Raw genomic sequence first — 25,670 nt, forward strand, 5'->3', positions numbered from 1 at the left:
TGCGCTCCTTTCCCACCAGAAACCTGTCTTCTGTGAAGAGCTTGGCCTTCAGCTCCCAGGCCCTGTATTTAGGCCTCAGTTGATCCCACAGACAAGGATTCATGGGGGAACGCAAGAGCTTAAAGCAGTTGGTCTGAGATGCTGGTTTGGGCTTCAGGTGTGACACGCCCGTCTCTCGGGGTCCACAGCCTGCTCTTTGCCAGATGAGGGTCTTGTTTCACCTGGGAGAGGTGAGCAGCCTGCTCAATACTGTCTTCATAATTGAGTGAGATAAACTAACATTGTTTTCAACCTCTGGCTATCCTCTGCTCAGAAAAAAGTTCTGATAGTTGACCATCCTCAAACCGTTTTAAATGTTTCCCAGGTAACAAACAAACAAAACTTTTGTATTAAGAGGCTCATTTGTTTTGACAAAGACATTGGTTCAAACAATCCAGAACTGTTCTCAGAATTAGAATCTTGGATAACTGAGGGAACTTTCCCAGTAGGTTTCTCTGCAGCCTGTTTTGCCCAGAGGGGTTTTGGGGTGCCCAGCAGACATACTAAAGCTGGGTATGGATGGACTGCACATCTGCTAAGCATCCAAAAGGGGGCAATGTTTAGCTGAAACAGAATGTCGTTTGTCCTAATGTTCTCAGGATTTCAACAGATTTGACAAACTTTGTTTTCCTTGGAGAACAGCTTGTGGTGGTTTAAATTTAGTTCTGTCATCTTTGCATTTTTTTTGGGGGGGGGACTACAAATCTTTTTGCTATCCCAAGGGTGTCTGAAAGCATATAATGCAGCAGCCTTGATGATACTGTGCTGATCTCAGCCTGGTACCCGGTGTTTGGATGGGAGGCCACTTGAGAACCCAAATGTATTCATGTCTTCTTCAGTGGAGGTTTTGGAGCAGAGGTTGGCTGACAATCTGTCTTGGATGCTTTAGTTCAGAGGTTGGCAACCTAAGGCCCATGGGCCAGAAGCAGCCCGTGAGGGTTGCTTAACTAGCCCATGAGCTGCCCCCGAACCAAGCCGCCCACTCGGTGAGTCCCCATGTGCTGCGCAGTGCAGGGACTCTCTTCCGCAGCTCTGGAAATCACTTCTGCGCAGGACGCGATTTCTGGCGTCGCACTGCGCCGGTCCGGCCCATGGAGGATCTCTGTGGGAGTGATCCGGCCCATGCCCAGTAAGCCTTTCCGACCCCTGCTTTAGTTGAAGTTCCTGCATTGTGGGGGGTGGGGACTAGGAGGCCCTCAGGATCCCTTCCAACTCTGAGATCCTATGATTCTCTTTGCAGAACAGAGACGTGATGATTAAGCTGATATTTTTCAAACATAGTATTATATCGTCAATGGAAACAAGAGTTTGAGATGGAGTTGGTTTATTTTCTGCATGTTAGCTATCCCAAGTTCCCAATCCATGTTCTGCACTAAGCTGGTATTCTGTGTATATCATCAGTCTGTGCTGTTCACAAAATGTCACTCTGTTTGCAAATAACGATATTGGTATAGTCATGCAGTACTTAAAACTGGCATTTAAGGGTTGTCAGCAGAACAGACTTCTAATATGCATGGGTGGAAGTCTAATCACACAATGTTGGATTCCACCCTAATTTTTTCTCATGTAATTTATTTTAAGAGTGACCAGATTTAATAAAGTATTTACAATTACCATAAAGATATAAAGAAAATGCATAATTGTTGGCAGTCACGGAACTTCCTATGTTCCCACTGAGATGATTGCTACTTGCCAGATGTAGGAACAGAATTGAGACCTAAGTAGATTACCAGCTTTCTCAAGAATAATTATTAAGAAAGTAGAGAACCCACAAGAAATAGAAAATAGGATTGTTCAAAAAGCTAGAAGGAACAATATAAAGACTGGCTCAAGATAACTTGACCTGGAGTTACTTCAGTTACTTTAAAAGCACAACTTCCTATTCCTCTGGAACACAGAGATGTTTGAAAAGTTCCTGTGTTTAATGGATGGGTATTTGGTGACTCTCACAGTGATCTGTATTTCTTTCCTGTGTGAATTTTCAGTATCCCTGTCGACACACCTCTGCTTCTGTTATGCGACTGCTCTTTGTTAAACAGTTCTAAGTTATTTCAAACTTCTGAGGTACCCAACTTGGCATAAAATACTAGAGGGATGCTGCTGCTTGTGAAATATGAGTGGGTAGTGTCTGGGAACAAGGGCTGGGCATCTATAGGAACTGACTGGGTAAAATCAATGTAGCTTTCTACTGGATGTCTTGATTCCTTGATTTCTCAGCTTTTTAAGCACCTGCCTGATAAAATTATGCCTTGAAACAGGCTCTTTTGTTAAAAGCCACAACTCCTGTGTGTTTGGATTGCACACACACAGTGTCCTGTTTAACAGAATTGCACAGTGTGTGAACAAAGAGATGTTCTGGGCTTGTAAACAATGACAGACTTTTCCAGTATTTGTAAAGCTGCATATAATTAAATTGAGCATGTTCCAGTTTGTGTGTGTGGTTATTAATAGTCTTTATTTCTTCCATGCAACAATTCCTCCATACCCTTCAATACAACATTTAGGTCTTTCAGGGGGATTCCACTCTGTATTTTTTGGCTAGAAGTACCTGATGCCACCCTGGGCTCCTCTGTGAGGAATGTATAACAAACAAACAAACAAACAAACAAACAAACATATAAATAATGCTGCTAAAAGCAAGATGGATTTAGCTCTGTAAGTTGCCTCAATAAGAGGCTATTTTAGAACAGGCCATGCACTCTAGCCACCTCTGTGGGGAAAAGCAAAGTATGTGTAATAAATACAAATAAGTAAGTAAAAGCTTGACTTTAAAACTGATTAGAAACCATTTTGACCTTAATAAATAAGTCTTCTGTAGATGGAGAATAATGCCTGTAGCATCTAACACAATCAGGTGGCACCTGTGATATCTTCAGCAGCCCCAGTCTTCACACCCCTCAGATTAGCAGGCTGCCTTGGTAGGGAAAGGATAGAAGAAGGCACTGTGTTCTGCGCACTCCCAAGTAATGTTTGCTCCTGGAGGGGCATCTCCTTGAGTTCTAACCTTTCTGCTTACAAGACATAACTATTTTTTTTCCTTTTTAAATGAGTTGATGATAGGAGGAGAGTCTAATGCTGTTTTCCATATCTTGATTTTACTTCTTGATTTTTAACATGCTCCAGAATGCCATTGGCAAAGTTTTCATGTCAAATGTTTATGGTTCTTAGTCTCAAAGCAAATTAGTGCACCTGCTTTCCTTTTCCAGATTTATCCATTGTAATGATGATTCTCCTGACCCCAATTTGCAATACGAGGTAAGCGAAAACTGTTTTTCTAGACTGTTGTGTGTGTTCTTACACAGAGAGCTTAATAAGACAGCTTAATAGTTGTTTTGAAACTTACCAGAGTTTGTTTTGAACCGGGAATGTAATACTAAGCCTGAAATACTTAGTAAAAATGACACTAAACTCTGCTGAGAGAGTTTATCCACATAGCCCTAAACCATGTTTTAGTTATGCAAATATGTTAGAATTTCCCTCTTTGTTTAAAATAAAGCATTGTACCTAGGGCTCTATTAATCAGATTAACACTGAGGACAGTGCAAATTTCTTGGTGTTTACCTCAAATGAATTATCTCTGTTTAAGTAATTGACTCTTGTTGCTTTGGCAGAGTTTGAACTTTTTATAAAGGGTTTGTGGGGGGTTTTTTGGGCAGATGTTTGTTCCTGGGGGGGGCAAGGAGGGAGTGCAGAACGCCTCGTTTATGTTGGCCTTGCTATTCATCAGAAAAGCAGCTCCTGGGAACAATTGGGGTGTCACCTTTGGGCCTTGTTTGTGAACTTTTGGCATTATCTGGCTGGCTGTTACTGAACGCTGAATTAGATGGACCTTTGGCTGGTCCCTGCAAGTCAAATCTTACCTTCTTAATGGAGGCCAAAGAAAGATTTGCATATTAGTTAAGTGATTCTCACAGATAAAGAAATGTGACAAAAATCTCACTTGGGCAGCATTTCAACTCCTTGGCTTGTTTGCAGAGATAACTGTGCATACAAAGACAGTCTTCTTTCTTCCAGTGACTATAAATTTCTTAATTACTGCTGATGTTGAGAGTGTTTTTTTTTTGCTAATTGATAGTTATCAAGATTTTTTAATGATTTTGTTTTTCTGCTATAGCTTGTACTCCGAAAATGGTGTGAATTGATTCCTGGGGCAGAATTCAGATGCTTTGTGAAGGAAAACAAGCTTATAGGTGAGCTTGTGAGTTATGGCTCTTCTCTGCTGTTTTTAAGACTCACATTTACGTGTTTTCACAGTGGGTGTTGTGCCTTTTTTATGCAAGAATATATGGTTTGATCTGGCTACAATTCCTATTTTGTTGGTTGTTGCTGCTCCTAATTGATCATAGTGAGTCACTTGATACATGAGCTGCTTTTCAATAGACGTATTGCAGGTAGTTCACAACAAAGTATTACAATGAAACAAGCAAAGATACAAATCAACAATACAGTTGTACCTTGGTTGATGAATGCCTTACGAGTCTTAACATTTTGGCTCCCAAACGCCACAAACCCAGAAGTGAGCGTTCTGGTTTGCAAACGTTCTTTGGAACCCGAATGTCCAACGCAGCTTACGCAGCTTCCAATTGGCTCCTGCAGCCAATCAGAAGCCGTGCCTTGGTTTCCAAACATTTTGGAAGTCGAACAGACTTCTGGAACTGATTATGTTCGACTTCCAAGGTATCACTGTACATCACTTTCTGTAATATCAAATAATGGTATATGATGCTAGTAGAAGATGGTGACAGTTGTTTTAGTCCTGCATTATCTGAGCCATATGAATATGAGTTACCATATTTTTCGCCCTATAGGATGCACTTTTCCCCCTCCAAAAATGAAGGGGAAATGTGTGTGCGTCCTATGAGGCAAATGAAGGCTTCAGGAAGCTCTGCGCAACCCTTGGGAGACTGGCTCAAAGTTGCGCCGGTCACCGAAGGGTCGCGCAGAGCTGCCTGCGCTCCTGGGGGTCGCTCAGCTCTGCGCGACCCTTCGGAGCCCGGCGGGACTTTGCGCTGGGCTCCGAAGGGTTGCGCAGAGCTGCCTGCATTCTGAAGCCTGGGGCACGCTGAAGAGCGCACCCGGGCTTCACACAGCTCTCCGCAAGGATAGCAGGCTGTTCTGGGGGCTGGGGTCGAGGGAAGCCTGGGCTTCCCCCGCGCCAGCCCTGTGCCTGGGGGGGGGGGGAATAATGTTTTTTTCTTTATTCCCCCCCCCTCATAAAAACTAGGTGCGTCCTATGGGGCGGTGCGTCTAATGGGGCGAAAAATACGGTATGTATGTTTTTGTGTCTATTATTAGTGAGTAAAAGACAGAGAGTACTACCTTGTCCAGAGTGTTCATAGAATTGTAGAGTTGGAAGGGACCACAAGGACCATCTGGTCGACCCCCTGCTGTGCAGGAATCTTGAACCCACGACCCTGAGATTAAGAGTCTCCTGCTCTACTGACTGAGCTGTCCACTTCGAGACATTCTGGTAGACTGACTCTAGTTCAGCTTTGCAGTTCAGGCTGCCTAGGATAAATAACAGTAATTTCCAGGTGACTCATGCAGCTGCTGCTGCAAAGAACTGAATGTTGTCTCTCTGCAACAGGTGTGGCTCTTCATTTCATTTAAATGATTTCCTGGACTGGTTTAGAGCAAGCGCTGCATCCCAGTATTTCTCAAGTAAAGAGAGATTGTGTACATCAGGGATGGGGAGCCTGTGGCCCTCCAAATGTTGGACCGCCGGTTCCCATGGGCCCCTGCTAGCATGGGCAGTGGGTCAGTAATTATAGGAGCCACAGTCCAACAAGAACTCTTGGTTTGTGGGGAGTACAGGTTCCCCTTTCCTTGGCAACTGGCGAAAGTAAGGGGGAAACAACTGGGCCAGACAGCTAGCCACTCCCTCCAGGGCAGTACTGTGGCTAGCTTGTTGGGCTTAGTTATGCAAGTCCCTGGTCCCATCAGTGTCTCTGCATCCTAACCAAGCCCATGCAGCTGTTGTTAGGCTTGAAATGAGCTCCTTGGAGAAAGGGTGGGGCACAAATAATTCCGCATTAGCACCACCTGTTGTTTAGTTCAGTGAATTTGAACTGTGGAGATTTCTGTTGGGTGGGCTTTCACAGCTAGTGTCCCAGAAGGAGATTTTGTTTGCCAAGGATTAGGACTAGCTCAGTTTATTTCACTACTTTGCTGGACTGCTGTTCAGGGGGTCAAGTTATATAGCATAACAATCGCCTCTGCTTTGGTACCACTATCTTATTAAAATATTTTCTGTTTTTGTAAAATAGTTTTGAAATCATGCTGGAATCCAAGTAACTCTGAGGAAGTCACAGTACAAAATACACAATCATTTTATTTTATTTTAGCAATAGTTCCAAATGCCATATTTTATTGCTTCATAAAAAAAGATTATTTAAGAAAACCAGCTAACATGGTCGATTGCATCCCATGGAATTTGTTTTCAAAAGGTCTGTCAGAGGCCTTTCTGAATGATTATATTAGCACAGAGAATGACCAAGCAGCGAGCATTCTTTTGTTTTTTGTCTGTGAAAGAAACATCACAGCAAGCGTATTTCAGACAGCTTTGCTTTCTAGTTGAATCATACATGAGCTATGGATGACTGATGTAATTCTCCTGACAGGTATATCTCAGCGAGACTACACTCAATACTACGAGCACATCTCAAAACAAAAAGAAGAGATCTGTAGACTTACACAAGAGTTTTTCAAGAAACACATCCAGTATAAGTTTTTTGATGAAGACTGTAAGTATTCTTTGAGCTAATATTAGAAAGGAACTGGTGCTTTTTTGGAGCTAAAAAGTTTTATTTAAAGCTAGGAACACCTGCGGGGTGGAAGCAGAATTCTACGTGCACCCAGAGGTATCTTTTAAAGTTCCACCTGCAGCCATTTACATAGCTGAAGTTGCTTTTTATTCAAATTTGGTTTGCTTCATTTGCCATGTGAGAAGTTTCCCAAGAAGCTCTATAGACTTTGCTTGTTTCACATTGTACAGGTTCTTCTCCCATGTGCTCATGCAGTTTGTCAGAGTGAAATTTATAGCCCTAGATTATTTTATTCAGTTTTTATGAGGTAAAGTTGTTTAAGGACAGAAGTGTTTCTGTCTTTCTTGAATGGAGATGTCTCATTTGTTCTTCAGCTGTAATGAATGCTATTTCATTAAATCCAAACTAAGGCTGAAAAATTGATATTCTTCACTAAAGAAAAGTAGTGATATTTTAATCACTTAATTTGGAATTGATTTTTGAATTTAGAAAACTATACAAGCGGAACCCTGTGATGTAGGAGAATGTGTGTACAGAAATGCTAATTTTAACCATACTTTGGTGCAAAACAAGCCTCTCAAGGCAGCACACATGTCATAAAGGTAAAGGGACTGCTGACTCTGGGGTTGCAGCGCTCATCTCACTTTAAAGGCTGAGGGAGCTGGGGTTTGTCCGCTTCCACAGACAGTTTTTTCCAGGTCATGTGGCCATCATGACTAAACAGCTTCTGGGGAAACCAGAGCAGAGCAAGGAAACGCCGTTTACCTTCCCACCGGAGCGGTACCTGTTTATCTACTTGCACTTCGTGCTTTTGAACTGCTAGGTTGGTAGGAGCAGGGACCGAGCAACAGGAGCTCACCCCGTTGCGGGGATTCGAACCGCCGACCTTCTGATCGGCAAGTCCTAGGCTCTGTGGTTTAACCCACAGTTCCACCCGCGTCCCTACACATGTCATAGGTATCTGTAAAATACATAAATCCATTTTAAGCAACCATACTATAAAAATACAGGGAAAATAAACCACACTCAATCCAGCGTGGTTTGTTGGTTGGTTAAGTTGAGGGAGGCTGTTCTACATAGTAGTGTTTACAACAAGTAATAATCTTTACTTTCAATCACTAAAGCTGTGGGATATGATGAGAATTGCATTCCAATATGTCTAAACAGGAGGTTCTAAGAGAATCTCTGGCTGCCTTGACTGACCTTTAAAATATCCAGAGTTATTGGTCTGGCAAGCACAACAGTTTACAAAGAGTTGTAATTTCATGGGCTATGCAAGAGAGCGTGGTCTGACTTCAGTCACTTAGACTTTTTCAGATATCCAAAAAATTGACTACATGACTCCCTGTTTTGGGAACAAAATTCCTTGATAATGCTTCAGAGGAAATACTTGGAGGGTCAAGAATGGTCAATGCCCTGAAGCAGTTTCCTGTGCTTAGCTACCCTGCTTTGACAAAGAATGAAAGGAAGCCCTTTACTTATGTAGCAAATGTGTCAGTAACCAGATGATCATAAGTTCACATGTGCTACTACTACAGAGAAATTTAAGCCTTCCCAAATCCAGCTGATTTGATTTTAATTAATTTTATAATGAATGTTTTTAGAATGTTGAACTATTTTTGATTGTTGTTAGCCGCCCTGAGCCCAGCTTCGGTTGGGGAGGGCGGGATATAAATAAAATTTATTATTATTTTTATTATTATTATGAGCACAGTGTATTTGAGCACTTACAGCTTAAGCCCATTTAACTCCTACTGATTTCAATGGGTTTTACAATCAGTTAAGCCTGCGTAGTGTTGCAGCCTTAAGAGTTATGCAGACTCTACTGGGAAGTCCCATTTGAGTTATTTCCCTTAAACCTCCATAACTAATAAGAATCTTATCACCCATAAATCTGCCTAAAACTTTCCAGACTCATCTGAATCCTTTTTCAGGTGTTATGTTCTTGATCAAAGCAAACACTTAAGGCAGGCGAGGAGGGTTGGTCTTGGGGATGAGTGCACTAGCTCTGCCCCATGTTGGCATTCCAACTGCTTTCCCACTTCTAGACGCCAAAGACCTGAAGCTTGTCAAAGCTCCCCAAACATTTTTTGAACCCTGGAGAACCAGGTTTTTAAACTGCCTAGGGAGCCTCCATGAAACTCCTAGTCCTAGTTTTCTGGGAGGGATGAAGTTCATGGGAAGAGGCGGAGTGTGCCCTCCTCCTGCTTGGCCCAACACATCTCACTTACCCTTTCACAGCACCGGAAGGATCCATGTTTGTTTCAGTGTGACATAATAAGAGCACCTTCAGTTCTAAGAAGGCCTAAAAGCAAAAAATTTGAAGTGGTTATCAGGTTTTGCTTAGTAAACCTATTAATCTTGCCTCTTCTCCTCTTCTCTTCTCTCCTCTCCTCTTCTCTCCTCTTCTCTTCTCTTTCCCTCCCCTCCCCTTTTCTTTTTCCTTCTTTAATCTTTCTAGTTGTGTTTGATATCTACAGGGACAGCATGGTAAGTCAACTCTTTGGTTTGTAATGCTTTATTATTTTTATTCTGTGTAAATTTTTGAGTATGGTCTCCTTGGCAAAGCAGTATTTTATTCTGCTTTTCCGAAAAAAAGTGATAGTGTACAGTAATAAAACAGTTGCCATGATCTTATGGAGGGTAATACCATCAATAAGCATGAATAGTACATATCCAAGTGTGCTTCAGGCACACTGGTTCTGGGAGTTCCCAGTGGGATTTTTCATTTTTTCTTGAAACAATCAATATTGTAGAATTTTTGGTATATATCTTAAGCAGAAACCTGGTTCCAGTCACCACTGAATTGGAGTGATTTTGCAGTCTTTAATACCATTACTGCCTGGAAATGTGGGTTTTCAACATATGAATGTAGAAATTGCAGTTTGTTTCTGCAAGGGAATGAATGGCTGTTTGTTAAATTCTAAAACACAAGCTCTACTTCATCCTGTAATACCTTGTTAAGATTTGCTGGTGCCCTATTTGGGGATGGAGACAATATTGGCAGGTCTGCATAACCATAGTCAGCCATTCTATCCTGCACTTCAACTGTTCCTGGCCCATACCTGCCAGAACGGAAGATGGGGCAGGCAAATTTCTCTTTATTTTTTGATATGCCAGCTCCTGTCTGGTATAGGTGATGGGTCCAATCCCTCTCACAGGATCTACACCACTGGCACCTGCCTCTGTCTCAAAGCACCACAGGGGACTGCTAGCAATGGTTCTTTACTCGTGGGACGATGCTGGAGCCTTTGCTGCAGTGGCTAAAAAGTTCACATTTCACATTAACCATGGATTTTGGTGGACCAGTTTTCTATCAACATGCGATCTATAATGCTGACTTGCTATATAATTAAATGTGGTCAAATTCCACATGTTGTATATGTCTGTAATGGCAGGGCAAGTCCATCTTCTATGGGAGTGGGCAGTAGCTTCTTTCTCATGCTTAAAATCAATATGGCATTAAGTAATGTGTGATGTATTCATGTAAAACAAAATAGTATCTGTATCTGTTACTTGGGTATACCTTGGGAGTGTGAGAATTGTCATTTGCTCAGAGAGCCTGTCTTCTGAGAGTCACACTTGTGGTTTCACAATGCTGGAAGCTGCCCAGTAATTAAGTGTTTTGAGCAGTAGGTTGGGACCTTACTGGATCCAATGGCAAAATAAAAGGATAAGCAGGATATATGAAACAGCCTAATGTGCAAAACACATGGTATGGCTTTGGGGGCCTTTTTAAAAATAAAATATTGTCAACTGCATCTCCAGACTATTAATGGCTACTAGGCATGATCGCTGAGCTGCTTTCAGGATCTGGGCATCATGGCTCTGCAGGGGACAGCAGCAGGAGAGGCCTATGGTCCTCATGTCATGTTTGTGCTTCATGCGAAAATCTGGTTGGCTACTGGAGGGATGGTGAGCTAGATAAATGTTCTGGTAAGCCTGGCTCTCTAAAGCAGGCATAGGCAAACTCGGCCCTCCAGATGTTTTGGGACTACAACTCCCATCATCCCTAGCTAACAGGACCAGTGGTCAGGGATGATGGGAGTTGTAGTACCAAAACAACTAGAGGGCCGAGTTTGTCTATGCCTGTTCTAAAGTGTGTGCGTGCTTGTTTCTGTTTGTGTCTCTGTGTCTGTGTGTTTGTCCAGTACAGGGGTCCCCAAACTTTTTAAACGGGGTCGGTCCACTGTCCCTCAGACACTGTTGGGGGCTGGACTATAATTTGAAAACAATATGAATGAATTTCTATGCACACTGCACATATTTTATTTGTAGTGCACAAAAAAACAGGAAAAATAATACAATATTTAAAATGAAGAACGATTGTAATCAACATAAACTTATAAGTACAGTGGTGCCCCGCAAGACGAATGCCTCGCAAGACGAAAAACCCGCAAGACGAAAGGGTTTTTCGGTTTTTGCAACGCTTCGCTAGACGATTTTCCCTATGGGCTTGCTTTGCAAGACAAAAGCCCATAGGGAAATCTCCGGGGACCTCTTTTGAATGCTAGCGGTGGGGAGCAAAGCCTTCCCCCCCCCCGGACTTCAGAAGAGGTCCAGGAAGGCCGGCGGGGGCGAAAGGCTTTGCTCCCCACCGCCAGCATTTTAAAAGCGGTCCGGGATAGCAGGGAAGTGCTTCCCGCTATCCCGGACGGCTTTTGAAGGCAGGCGGGGGGGGGGAGCAAAGACTTTTGCCCCCCGCCAGCCTTCAGAAGAGGTCCAGGACCTCTTCTGAAGGCGGGCGGGGGGCAAAAGTCTTTGTCCCCCCTGCCTGCCTAACCGGGGGCTTTTAAATCGCCCCGGGACTGTCCGGGGCGATTTAAAAGTGCCCGGACGGCTTTTGAAGGCAGGCGGGGGGGAGCAAAGACTTTTGCCCCCCGCCAGCCTTCAGAAGAGGTCCAGGACCTCTTCTGAATGCTGGCGGGGGGCAAAAGTCTTTGCTCCCCCCTGCCTGCCTTCCTGGGAGAGCGGAAAAGGTAGCGCTGCCTTCCCGCTCTCCCGGAAAGGCAGGCAGGGGGGACAAAGACTTTTGTCCCCCGCCCGCCTTCGGAAGAGGTCCAGGACCTCTTCCGAAGGCGGGCGGGGGGCAAAAGTCTTTGTCCCCCCTGCCTGCCTAACCGGGGGCTTTTAAATCGCCCCGGACTGTCCCGGGGCGATTTAAAAGCCCCCGGACCGCTTTTGAAGGCAGGCGGGGGGGGAGCAAAGACTTTTGCCACCCGCCCGCCCGCCTTCAGAAGAGGTCCTGGACCTCTTCTGAAGGCTGGCGGGGGGCAAAAGTCTTTGCTCCCCCCTGCCTGCCTTCCCGGGAGAGCAGAGAAACGCAGCGGGGGGGGGGAGCAAAGACTTTTGCCGCCCGCCCGCCTTCAGAAGAGGTCCAGGACCTCTTCTGAAGGCGGGCGGGCGGCAAAAGTCTTTGTCCCCCCTGCCTGCCTTCCCGGGGGCTTTTAAATCGCCCCGGGACAGCGGAGAAGTCCTCCGCTGTCCCGGGGCGATTTTAAAATGCTGGCGGGCACAGCATTGCCCATGCAGAATATATTTGCACCATCAGCATGTGCGGAGGAACAAGGTGAGCTTGCGTAGAGGGCAGCACCTCCTTGGATGGGCTGGATCTGACCATCACTGCCTTGCCTGCACACGCCTCCCCCTCACTTCCTTTCCAGGGCATGGCCAACTGTCCTATAGCATGGGAATGCAGCTGACTGCAAAAGGATTCCCCCGCCCCGCCCGTTCTCCCTTGAATCTCCCCCACCTCACCACCCCCACTTCCTGACCTGGTTTTCTGGCGATTGGGGGCCTCAGGCAAGGCAGCAAGGCAATTGGAGGTGGGCCCACTCCTCACTGAGCAAGTCTACTGACCCCTTCCCTCTGCTTGTTGCTTTCCACCCCCGCTTGGCCCCCTTCATAGCGTCCACAAGCAGGCTGGACAATTAGGTGTTAATGGGTGGGGAAGTCTATAAGGCAGCCGGAGGTGAAACAGAGTACAGAGTGGGATCGTGTCCATTTCAGCTCCCCGAGAGCTCAGTCTCTTGCTGGCGCTGCACAGCACCCACCCCTGCGCCCGCCCATCTTCCCAGCCTGGCTGCTGATCCGTGTCAGGTCGGACCCACTTTGCAGATGGCTTGAGCTCAGTGTGGTTTGCCCAGACTTGATCCTTCTCCTCCTCCTCCTCCCTTCCCCAACAATCCTGGTGCGGAAAGGAAAGGAAAAGGAGGGGACTGAAAATCCAGCATCTTCCAAATAAGTCACCCTTGTGCGTTACCAGGGGAGCCTTTTTGGGGATATGCTGGATCAAGAAGAAATTCCTTGCGCTGGGGAGCCATATTTGCTCCTTGGCGCGGCTTAGCCGGCTGGGTTCTTGTGATGATGGCAGCGTCGCCCCCCGTCCAGAGGCGTCCGTGGCTTTGGATTGGCTGCAGGAGTTTCCTGCTGCCAATGTGAAGCCGCAGCAGCATTGCGGAAGTCAGTCCCTTTGTGGCGAGGCGCCACAGCTTCTTCTCAAGGAAACACCGTGCCGATTTAGCTCAGTGCGTGGGGACTGACCAAGCGGGCGGCAGGGTCCACAGGCCGGAATAACGAGCCTGGTGGGCCAGACCCGGCCCGCAGCCCGGTCAAGTACAATGTATACTCCTTTTCCTTCCCTCCCTCCAGTTTTCATCTTCTCCTTTCTCTTTACAGCTTTTTTGGGTGGGTGGTAAGGGAACAGTGTTTGGGGGGCGTCTTGAAACGGAAGTGTCTTGAGAATTGTTCATAAAACTTTTATACAGTCAACAAATTATTTTGCACTCATTTTGACTGTTTAAAATTTGTTGGGAAAACGAATAAAAATTATTTTTTAAAAAAGAGAATTGTTCATAAAACACCACAGTTGTTCTTCATTAGTTAAGAAGGCTCCTTGCTGGATCCAGCCAAAGGCCCATGCGCTCCGGAATCCTGTTCTCACTCTAACCAATCAGAGGTCTATGAGAAGCCACAAGCAAGGCCTTATCCTCCATGAATTTCTAATTTAATTTTGCTGAAGTACCAATTGATAAAACGATTGAAAGAACTATCAAAAACAGAGAAACATGCAGGTTTGAACCAATGCACGGCGGCAGTTAATGCCCGTCACTTTTTAAACAGAATCAAATGGGTCAAGTGTAGGAGGGCTGTATATGCAGTTCTAGCCACATATATTGAAAGCTGTCTTATGCCACTTTAACAGTCATGGCTTCCCCCAAAGAATCTTGGGAACTGTAGTTTCTTATGGGTGCTAAGAGTTATTAGGAGAGCCCTATTCCCCTCACAGAGCTATATTGCTCGAAGCTGCCTGGCAAGAGGGATTGAGGGTGAAACCACTTTCAGCACCTTTAACCAACCCCTTTTTTGTGGAAAGCCATGGCAGTTTAAAAGTGGTAAAACAGATGTGTCTTTCAAGCTTATACCAAGCACTTTCACTGATAGATATCCAACTCTGGTACTCTGGCTTTCCTCAGAGCAGCCGATGGCTGATCTACCGCTGAGCCTGTTCCACCAAGATTAGTGGATTTACAAGCAACTATATTTAGGTTTGGGCTATAAATGTCTGCAGTGAACCTTGGCATGGCAAACGGGGCTCTGTGGGCACAATGGAGCTTTTGGAGAAGCATTTCAGCTATGTGAATGTTTGAAAAAAGATGTTTGTGCAGATTGATTATTAAACCTTAAAAGTGGCTATATAAATGAATCTCTAGTGGAAGGTTTTCCTCTAGCAGGAATAATCTTGAATAGTAGTCAAAAAAGTGTGGCTATTAACAACATTGTGATGTCAAAAATAGGCAGAAAAATGTGCTTAACTGCCTAGAATTTATTGGAGCGATCATATTTACTTGTACTTTCTGTATTCATTAATGGGTTGTGGAAACCTGCAATTGAGCAGCATTATCTTCTGAGTCTGCTGCTGCAGAGCAAAGGTGTTTGGTGGCTCATATTGCTAGGTGATGATGATGATAAAAATAAAAATATAATTTATCTTCCTCAGCCACTCTGGGCGGCTCCCAACAGAAAATAAAAAAACACAATAAAACATCAAACATTAAAAACTTCCCTAAACAGGGTTGCCTTCAGATGTCTTCTAAAAGTTAGATAGTTGTTTATTTCCTTGACATCTGATGGGAGGGCATTCCACAGGGTGGGCGCCAATACCAAGAAGGCCCTCTGCCTGGTTCTCTGTAACCTCACTTCTCGCAGGGAGGGAACCGCCAGAAGACCCTCAGAGCTGGATCTCAATGTCCGGGCTGAACGATGGGGGTGGAGACACCCCTATACTGGGCCAAGGCCATTTAGGGTTTTAAAGGTCAGCACCAACACTTTGAATTGTGCTCGGAAATGTACTGGGAGCCAATGTTGGTTTTCAGGACCGGTGTTATATGGTCTCAGTGGCCACTCCCAGTTACCAGTCTAGCTGCAGCATTCTGGATTAGTGGTAGTTTCTGGGTCACCTTCAAAGGTGGCCCCACGTAGAGCACATTGCAGTAGTCCAAGCAGGAGATAACTAGAGCATGCACCACTCTGGTGAGACAGTCTGTGGGCACGTAAGGTCTCAGCCTGTGTACCGGACTGAGCTGGTAGACACAGAATTGACATGTGCCTCCATTAACAGCTGTGAGTCCAAAATGACTCCTGGGCTGTGCACCTGGTCCTTCAAGGGCACAGTTACCCCATTGAGGACCAGGGAGCCCCCCACACCTGCCCGCCCCATCCCCCGAAAACAGGACTTCTGTCTTGTCAGGATTCAACCTCAATCTTTTAGCCGCCATCTATTCTCCAACCACCTCCAGACACTCACTCAGGACCTTCAGAGCCGTCACTGGTTCTGATTTAAATGAGAGGTTGAGCTGGGTATCATTCGCATACTGATGAACTTTCAGCCCAACCCCCCCTCTTTTAGTGGGTCTGGGAAGGCTCCCTCACAGAGGGATGCATTCACCACCCCACAGAGTCCATCACCCAGTACTTCCCAGCTTGCTTTTATGGGCCAGGATGGGCAAGGATCAAGGAGACAGGTGGTTGGTTTCACTCGTCCAAGCAGCCTGTCCACATCCTCAGAGGTAACAGATTGGAATTGATCCCATGCAACTTGACTAGACAGGACTCTAGCACTCTCCCGCCCTCGCCCTCCAGGAGAACATCTGTCATGACCTGAAGCAGCTTGGCCAGGGAATCCTTTGTGCAGCGTGGAGGTTGGTACACCAAAAGGAATCCTGACTGCCCCTATTGCCCAACTTCCAGAACCAGCTCTAAGAAAACTGGGTCTTCCCAATAGGATGCCTGGTGTAAGCTAATGACTTCCTAAAAATCACTGCAAACCCCCCTCCCCACCCACATGACCTGTGCAGAAGAGAAACCTGGTGGACATGCAGTGGCAAGAACAGGCCCATCTGCTTCATTCAACCAAATCTCTGTTACACATGTCGTGTCACGTCCTCCATCCACGATAAAGTCATGGATGGCAGTGGTCTTGTGAATCATTGATCTGGCATTGCACAGCAGCACCTTCAGGTCATGTGGGTCTCCCTTGCTGATTCCAGTATCCTTCTGGTCAAGACCAGACCCGGAGGCAGGGATAGTCCTCCAATAACAACTAAACCTGCCTCCTCGGTAATGACATGGTCTGGTCCTGGCGTAACTCCTCTTATTCGTGATCACTGAGATCAGATGTCCCAGTGCATCCCACCCCACGTGGAACCTGCACCAGTCATTCTGTTGGCTGGGGCCCACTTCCAGGCAGCCCTGACCCTCTCCCTTCAAGAACCAAATTTGTTGATGTTGTTTAGTCATGTCAGACTTTTCGTGATCCCCTGGACCAGAGCACGCCAGGCCTTCCTGTCTTCCACTGCTTCCCGCAGTTTGGTCAAACTCATGTTCGTACCTTTGAGAACACTGTCCAACCATCTGGTCCTCGTCCCCTTCTCCTTGTGCCCTCAATCTTTCCCAACATCAGGGTCTTTTCCTTCCTTTTTAAAAAAATAATTTTTATTAAATTTTCCATTTTAACAATCCAATCAAATCACATTAAGTATTCCAAATTATACAAATACATATCATATAGTCCAAATATTCTGCCAAATCATATTTTTTTTGGGGGGGGGCTTCCCATGCTTCAAGTTCAGTGGGGTTCTAATCATCTTATGTTTCTACTACTTGAGTTTCCAATAGTTCCTACTTTAAATCTTCCTGTTGTTATCCTTCCTTCCCAACATCAGGGTCTTTTCCAGGGACCAAATACAAACTAAATAAAACGATAGAAACTAATTTTAAAAAAAACCAAAACAAAACACAATTCGCAGTTATACTGAAAATTAAACTAATCCCCAACCCCAACTAATCGTTTAATTCACCCCCATAGCAAAAACCAGACCATAAAACTGTAATTTAAAATGCCACAAATTAAAAACTATTTTAAAACATTTTAAAACATTTAAAAGCATTTTTGACATTTGCCTCAACCCCAGAGTTGTTCCAGTGAGTCTGAGCTGTTCAGCACTCTCAGCTGGGCAATCTTGCTGAACCTTGTTTGTTTGTTCTGAAGTATTGGCAATCGTTCAAGGCCACCAAAGGAATGTTCCAAAGGAAGGTACGGATAGGAATTGGAGAAACATTGTGGTTGGAACTGTAGAACTTCTCTGTAAGTGATCTTTGATACTGGAGCTTCCATCTGCCTGAGTAGACAGTCATAACTGTGCACGGACTGATGCTATTTTGTGTGGCTTCCTCCCCTTAGAATCCTGAGCATCCCAGTTTTCATTTAAAAGGAAGAAATCTGTTGTGGCAGCAGAGATAAGTTTAAATGATGTGTGCTGGCAAAACTTTGGCATAGTCATGAACACTGGGAAGAGTGGCCTGCCTACCCACGTTCTAAATTATGTAGAAATCTTCCTGCCAAAGCCTCTAGAATGGTTTAGAGGGGCAAACTGCATGCAGCTGTTTTAACACTTTGCACTTCATCAAGCTTAAGACAAGACCTTTCACACTAAAGGGTCAAAATTTGCTAGCCGCTGATTCTTTTTGTGACCAAATTGGTTTTTATCTTTTCTTTAAATTGTTTTTATTAAGGATTTTCTTGGGTTACAATAGTAGGAACATTGTCTCTACTTTCATATCATAAAGTCCTTTCTATTGATCAGTTATGTTTGATGTGAGACTTTAATGTTGTATACAGTATAAGGCGGGAGGGGGGGAGAGCGGAGGGAGAAGCAGGCAGTAGTCTGCATGGTGAAAGTGTGAGGTTTTTGTGTCAGCATCACATGGGCAGGCTTTCTTTCTATTCATGTATTTGTTTTCTTTGGCTTAAGAGAGGTTGGGGTCTGTGATTGCTTGCTTTCAGCTGACTGCAGTGAGATTTGTTTGCATGTGTGAGGGGCAGGAGGAGTTGTTGTGTCAAGGTCAATCTGTGTGGCTGTATGGTGGGTTGTTGTCTTGTTGGGCTGTGTATGTAATAAAGGAGAGCCACATCCTCTTTTATTTGTCCTCGTGTTAGTTTCAGTTTGTGGGTTAGCTTTATCTTGTTTTACCAGTACAACAGGGATCCAAAATGTGGACTTTGCCTGATTTATTTAAGTGACAGCACCCTTTCACGTCTAGTACATGCATGCATGGAAAGGCTGCAAAAGACAGTGGCTTGCCATTTTGTGATATAGGCAAGAATTGTCTTGCTAGATCAGGCTGAAGCCACAATATTCTGCCTCCAGCAGTGTCCAGTCAGATACTTTAAGGACAGGGGCAGCCAGGGTAGTGCCCTCAGGATTTTGTGGCCTGCAGCTCCCATTCGCCTCTGCCAGCATGCTAAATGGTCAGTCATGATAGGAGTTGAAGTCCACAACGTTTGGAAGGCATCCCTGTGGAAGTTCTCTTAATAAGCCTGGCTCACAGGTAGCAGCCACCCCTCATTGTTTGGTATTAGCACCTGCTATCCAGATGCTATTTAGCTGTCATGGCTCATAGACACCAATAGGTCAATCTTCCATAAGTCAACCTCCACATATGTTTTAATTGTTAATGGGTGGTTTCCTGACCTCCTTAACCAGCCTTGCTTCCACCCCACCAGATCAGATAGCCATTGTGTTAATGAACTGAACCCCACATGAAAATTAGCGAAAGCATGTGGGTCAACATTCCATTTAAAAGGCTTTCTTCATGTTGTCCTATATAAATAGATTTATATTTTGCTTCTACCATTTTTCTTCTGCAGGGTAGAGTGTGGTTAATTGATTTTAATCCATTTGGCGAGGTAACAGATTCTCTACTATTTATGTGGGAGGAGCTGAGATCTGGAAATGGTTTGAAAGATGACGAGAGTGAAGGTGGAGCCATGGAACAGGTAACAGATGGGGGGGGGAACACATGGAATGTGACTGGAAATATAATTAAGCAGGTCTTCCTGGCTTCTGTATATGTACCTGGATGCAAGGATTCATTATGCTCTGTTCATACATCTATGGAAGCTATTGTGTCTTGTTTAAATGAATACATGGACTTTCCATTGATTTTGAACCGCAGAGATAATAAGTGCTGCTGGGCAGAGTCTGTTTTCTGCTCATAGGTTTGCTTTTCAAAGTGATTCATCTATCTGCAAGCATCCTCTGGCAGGGCCATCTTGCTGCATTACCAGTTCCAGGTGTATGCGCTGATGGGACTGTTGTTGTTGTTGTTTAGTCGTGTCTGCCTCTTCGTGACCCCATGGACCAGAGCACACCAGGCACTCCTGTCTTCCACTGCCTCCCGCAGTTTGGTCAAACTCATGATGGTAGCTTTGAGAGCACTATCCAACCATCTCGTCCTCTGTCCCTTCTCCTTGGGCCCTCCATCTCTCCCAACATCAGGTTCTTCTCTTCCAGGGAGTCTTTTCATCTCATGAGGTGGTCAAAGTCTTGGAGTCTCAGCTTCAGGATCTGTCCTTCCAGTGAGCACTCAGAGTCTTCTCCAGACCATAATTCAAAAGCATCAATTCTTCGGCGATCAGCCTTCCTTATGGTCCAGCTCTCACTTCCATACATCACCACTGGGAAAACCATAGCTTTAACTCTACGGACCTTTGTCAGCAAGGTGATATCTCTGCTTTTTAAGATGCTGTCTAGGTTTGTCATTGCTTTTCTCCCAAGAAGCAGGCGTCTTTTAATTTCATGGCTGCTGTCACCATCTGCAGTGATCATGGAGCCCAAGAAAGTAAAATCTCTCACTGCCTCCATTTCTTCCCCTTCTATTTGCCAGGAGGTGATGGGCCCAGTGGCCATGATCTTCGTTTTTTTGATGTTGAGCTTCAGACCATATTTTGCGCTCTCCTCTTTCACCCTCATTAAAAGGTTCTTTAATTCCTCCTCACTTTCTGCCATCAAGGTTGTGTCATTTGCATATCTGAGGTTCTTGATATTTCTTCTGGCAATCTTAATTCCGGCTAGGGATTCATCCAGCCCAGCCTTTCGCATGATGAATTCTGCATACAAGTTAAATAAGCAGGGAGACAATATACAGCCTTGTCGTACTCCTTTCCCAATTTTGAACCAATCAGTTGTTCCATATCCAGTTCTAACTGTAGTTTCTTGTCTCACATAGAGATTTCTCAGGAGAGAGATGAGGTGATCAGGCACTCCCATTTTTTTAAGAACTTGCCATAGTTTGCTGTGGTCGACACAGTCAAAGGCTTTTGCATAGTCAATGAAGCAGAAGACAAAATAAAGTGCATGTATAAATATGAAGAAGATCTGCAGAAGGGACTTGGAAAAGAGTTAAGAGCCTCGGACAGAAGATCACCAGGTTGATGGACTATATGGAATTGATGGAAATGACTGGCAGAATCCGAGACCAGGGAGAAGAGATGGTGGAAGAAGATTGGAAAAAAGTTCAAAGTTTATTTATAGAAATATTGTAAAATTAATGAGTGTTAGAAAAATGTTGGAATGAAATTATATGGCTTTAGTAGAAATGTTATAAGGAGTTAAGCTTAATTAAGCATTGTGGTATAAATGGAAAATAAGGTTAAAAATATGTTAATTGTTTATATGACAAAAAATAGAGAAAGATGGAAAGGAATTGCTGAAATAGAAGTAGAATACAAAAAGGGAGGTGAGAGGAGGTCGATGAAACAAGGGAATGAAAGATAGGGTATTGAAATGGCATGATGTATGTATTTAAAAATTTTTGTTTTGTTTTGTTTATTTTAATGTGTTAAGGTTGTGTTTTGTATTGTTTATATATTGTACTGTATCTTTTTATTCTTTTTTTTCTTTTTTGCCTTTTCTCTTCGTCTTTTCTCATCTCTTTTTCTTTTTGTAAGGTTCAAAAGTAATAAATATTATTTAAAAAAAACAGAAGTAGATGTTTTTCTGGAACTCTCTAGCTTTCTCCATAATCCAGCACATGTTTGCAATTTGGTCTCTGGTTCCTCTGCCACTTCTAAATCCAGCTTGCACTTCTGGGAGTTCTCGGTCCACATACTGCTTGAGCCTTCCTTGTAGAATTTTAAGCATAACCTTGCTAGCGTGTGAAATGAGTGCAATTGTGCGGTAGTTGGAGCATTCTTTAGCACTGCCCTTCTTTGGGATTGGGATGTAGACTGATCTTCTCCAATCCTCTGGCCACTGCTGAGTTTTCCAAACTTGCTGGCATATTGAGTGTAGCACCTTAACAGCATCATCTTTTAAAATTTTAAATAGTTCAGACTTCCGGGTCGGCGCCATCGCCGAATGGCGGGCTCCCTCCGAGCTCCGGAGGGAGCCTGCTCGGCAGGGGCTGGGTCCTACCGCACCGGCGATGCGGGGACCCTCAAAAACCACAGCCAGAGTGAGGCCGTGGACATGGAGACTCGGCTGGCACCGTTAGCGCCCTCCCGGCTCGTGAAGGAGCCTTTTTAAAGGCTACGGATCGGGCGCCGGGGAGAAGCGTGGTGCTTTGAGTTCTCTGCTATCCCTGCCGAGCGCAGCCGCATGCCATCCGGCGGAGAGCGCTGACTTCTTCTATTGAAAATCTGGATCTAAAAGAAGAACCCGTGAGTAATTGGATTATGGATTAAAAAAGAGGGATAAATTTTTAAAATCTGGAGCGAACGGGGGAGGTGGAAAAAAGGAAGTCAGCCTACCCCTTAATTGTAGAAGAGCCAAAACAAAGGACTTAACGACTAAGATCGAGCGTATCTCTATCTTCATGAATTAGCAACTTTGCGAGGGAAAACTATAAGACTGTGCTGGAGGAGAAAAGTGGAATTTGTATTAAAAAAAACAACCCCCCCCCCCCGGAATCCCTGGAGTGTTCCGCGAAACTACCTGGGGAAGAGCATCGGGAGTTTTGACAGCTGTCAAAGGCTGTCAAAACGGAAGAATAAAGCAGGGACTTTGCTTTGAGGACTTTGCCGGTTACATTTGTTTTAAATTGTATACAAATTGTTTCAAATAAGGATTTACAAACTACTTGGACTAATGGATTTGATCTGGAAGGGAACTTAGTTATTGCGATCCACCTAGAGGAGCTGAGCGACATTGCATGTGTTTTTCTCAGGAAACCTGAACAGTTGTAACTTTTAATCTCTTGGGAACTGCAGAAATGGAACATTGTTTTGTCTACAGAGGGCTACAAACTACAGGAAACAATGGATTCTTTAGTTGGAAAACGAAAGGGACATGACATAATGTTTTGCTTCTGAATAACAAGCCTCTGCAGAAAATAAGAAGGTCATGGAAAAAGAACATTTTTGCGGGAAAACAGGGAAACAGAAGGAGGAGAGAGAATGACAAGAATATGGAAACATCATGAACTGGACAGAATTGGGAACATTTGGGACATCCAGATTTGACAAGCTTATGGAAATTAAATGGGAGTTTCTTACCCCTGGATATAAAAATCTGGATAGAAAAAATGGGCCCCTTTTTGAGACAGACTCCTTCCAAGATCGGACATTTGTAATTAAATATGACTGGCAAACTACTAGAGGGATATGGATTAAGCGGGTAGGAACTTCAGGAAGACATTAGGATGAAGGGATAGAAGGAACACAACAGAGAAAGGGGGGAGGGAAATTTGGAATCCAAAGGTTGTAAAATTATTTTTTTTATCTTTATATCTTTCTTTTTTTTTTTATAAAATTTTGAAAGGGGGAACTCGTGGAAGGGAAAAAATCGATCTTAGGGGATGGGAATTTGGAAAAATTGGGTTATTGATGTTAAGTGAGTCATGGGATAAAAACTTGTTGAATTTAATTGCTTATTCGGAAGATTTGGAACGCAATTGGGGGCGGGAAGGGGAAGTCCTGGCTTTGGTTTTGGAAGAAAGTGTATGAATTGGATCTAATTTGTTTTTAATTTGGAAAATCTTAATAAAAATTATATTAAAAAAAAATAAAATTTTAAATAGTTCAGCTGGAATATCATCACTTCCACTGGCCTTGTTATTTGCAGTGCTTTCTAAGGCCCATTGGCCTCACTCTCCAGGATGTCTGGCTCAAGGTCAGCAACCACACTACCTGGGGTATACGAGACATCCATTTCTTTCTGGTATAGTTCCTCTGTGTATTCTTGCCACCTCTTCTTGATGTCTTCTGCTTCTGTTAGGTCCTTACCACTTTTGTCCTTTATTATGGTAATCTCTGAACGAAATGTTCCTTTATTATCTCCAATTTTCTTGAACAGATCTCTGGTTCTTCCCATTCTGTTGTTTTCCTCTATTTCTTTGCATTGTTCGTTTAAGAAGGTCTTCTTGTCTCTCCTTGCTATTCTTTGGAAATCTGCATTCAATTTCCTGTATCTTTCACCATCACCCTCGCATTTTGCTTGCCTTCTCTCCCCTGCTATTTGTAAGGCCTCATTGGACAGCCACTTTGCTTTCTTGCATTTCCTTTTCATTGGAATGGTTTTCGTTGCTGCCTCCTGTATAATGTTGCAAGCCTCCACCCATAGTTCTTCAGGCACCCTGTCCACCAAATCTAAATCCTTAAACCTGTTCCTCACTTCCACTGTGTATTCATAAGGGATTGTATCTTACCGGCCCAGTGGTTTTTCCTACTTCAGTTTAAGCTTGAATTTTGCTATAAGAAGCTGATGATCTGAGCCACAGTCAGCTCCAGGTCTTGTTTTTGCTGACTGTATAGAGCTTCTCCATTTTTGGCTGCAGAGAATATAATCAATCTGATTTCGATGCTGCCCATCTGGTAGTGTCCATGTGTAGAGTCAATTTTTGTGTTGTTGGAAAAGCGTGTTTGTGATGACCAGCTTGTTCTCTTAACAGAATTCTATTAGCCTTTGCCCTGCTTCGTTTTGATCCCCAAGGCCAAACTTGCCAGTTGTTCCTTTTATCTCTTGATTCCCTACTTTAGCATTCCAATCCCCTATAATGAGAAGAACATCCTTCTTTGGTGTCACTTCTATAAGGTGTTGTAAGTCTTCATAGAATTGGTCAATTTCAGTTTCTTCAGCACCAGTTGTGCATAAACTTGGATTACTGTGATATTAAAAGGTCTGCCTTGGATTCATATTGAGATCATTCTATCATTTTTGAGATTGCATCCCTGTACAGCTTTCGCCACTCTTTTGTTGACTATGAGGGCCATTCCATTTCTTGTTGCGTTTGCAAAGTAAAGGAAGGATTGAACTCAGATTAATAAGAATACACACAGAGGCTTGAACCAGCAAGACTCTGGGAAGGGTGCGTATAATCGTGTTTCTCTGTGCTTGTCCGATCTCCAGCCCCCTTGCCCAGGCCGTTTTTATTCACAAAAAAGCTTTTTACAGAGTGTTCGTAAGAACCAATCAGATTTCTTCTGAGCATTCAAACAAACCTCAAGTGGGGACAAAGTTAAACTATAAACACTAATTATCCATGCATACTTTTGGGGTAAATGAATGAATACTACAAAGGAGCGAATACAGCAACCCCGGAGGACATAAACAATCAGTACACATGATAAGGAGGATGGCCAGGAGGACAGTGACCATTATCACCTTAATGTGAAACCTGTTTCCTGGTCCTAAGATTAACATCCTAAGATTAATATATAAGAAACTACTTCAAAGGAGCCTGCCCAATATCTTTATGGCCCAGGACGCCTGCCTGGTGAAGCAACTGCTGCGTACGTGACATGAGGAGAGAGAAATGGGCAGTAGAGTCAAAAGGGCATGAAAAGGGCATGAATGTAGAATCTTATGGGATTTAATCAGAAATTATTGTCAATATATCAAACCCAGTCAACACAATGTCTTCATCGTGGACACGATGGCTTGAGGTATATTTTATAATTCCTCATGGTAATCCCATCTGACCCCTACATTTTTTTTACGGGATTCTTGCCCGCAGTAGTAGATATGATGGTCATCCGAACTGAATTCGCCCATTCCTGTCTATTTATTCTTGCCATCTCATTTTTGACCACATCCAACTTACCCAGGTTCGTGGTTCTTACATTCCAGGTTCCTATGCAATATTTTTCTTTACAGCATTGGACTTTCCTTTTGCTTCCAGGCATATCCGCAACTGAGCAACCTTTCGGCTTTGGCCCAGCCGCTTCAAAAGCTCTGAATCTACTTGTACTTGTCCTCCGCTCTTCCTCAGTAGCATGTTGGACTTCTTCCGATCTGAGGGGCTCATCTTCCAGCGTCATAACTTTATATGCCTGTTGTCTTTGTCCATGGAGTTTTCTTGGCAGGGATACTGGAGTGGCTTGCCGGTTCCTCCTCCAGGTGGATCACGTTTGGTCAAAACTCTCCACTATGACCTGTCCATTTTGGGTGGCCCTGCATGGCATAGCTCATAGCTTCTCCGAGTTATTCTAGCCCCTTCGCCACGGCAAGGCAGTGATCCATGAAGGGGGCTGATGGGACTACTGACAGTAAGGGTGTCAATTAATGGGGTGCATGCACATACAAAACC

At 44.1% G+C, this 25,670-nt stretch overlaps 1 protein-coding gene across 4 annotated transcripts in view; it reads left to right on the forward strand.

Annotated features, from left to right (window-relative positions):
- CDC123 (cell division cycle 123) overlaps positions 1-25,670 on the forward strand; it is a 46,275-nt gene that overhangs the window by 15,212 nt on the left and 5,393 nt on the right. For 2 of the 4 annotated variants that reach the window (XM_081927860.1, XM_081927859.1), the window contains 5 exons: positions 3,246-3,294; positions 4,154-4,229; positions 6,660-6,782; positions 9,265-9,293; positions 19,012-19,140. In XM_081927860.1, coding sequence (XP_081783986.1) covers positions 3,246-3,294; positions 4,154-4,229; positions 6,660-6,782; positions 9,265-9,293; positions 19,012-19,140 — 406 coding nt within the window. The remainder of the gene's footprint in view (positions 1-3,245; positions 3,295-4,153; positions 4,230-6,659; positions 6,783-9,264; positions 9,294-19,011; positions 19,141-25,670) is intronic. The other 2 variants (XM_081927862.1, XM_081927861.1) reach the window with 2 other exon arrangements.

This window comes from Podarcis melisellensis (assembly GCF_964234715.1).
Source record: "Podarcis melisellensis genome assembly, chromosome: 10".
Classification (NCBI taxonomy): domain Eukaryota; kingdom Metazoa; phylum Chordata; class Lepidosauria; order Squamata; family Lacertidae; genus Podarcis; species Podarcis melisellensis.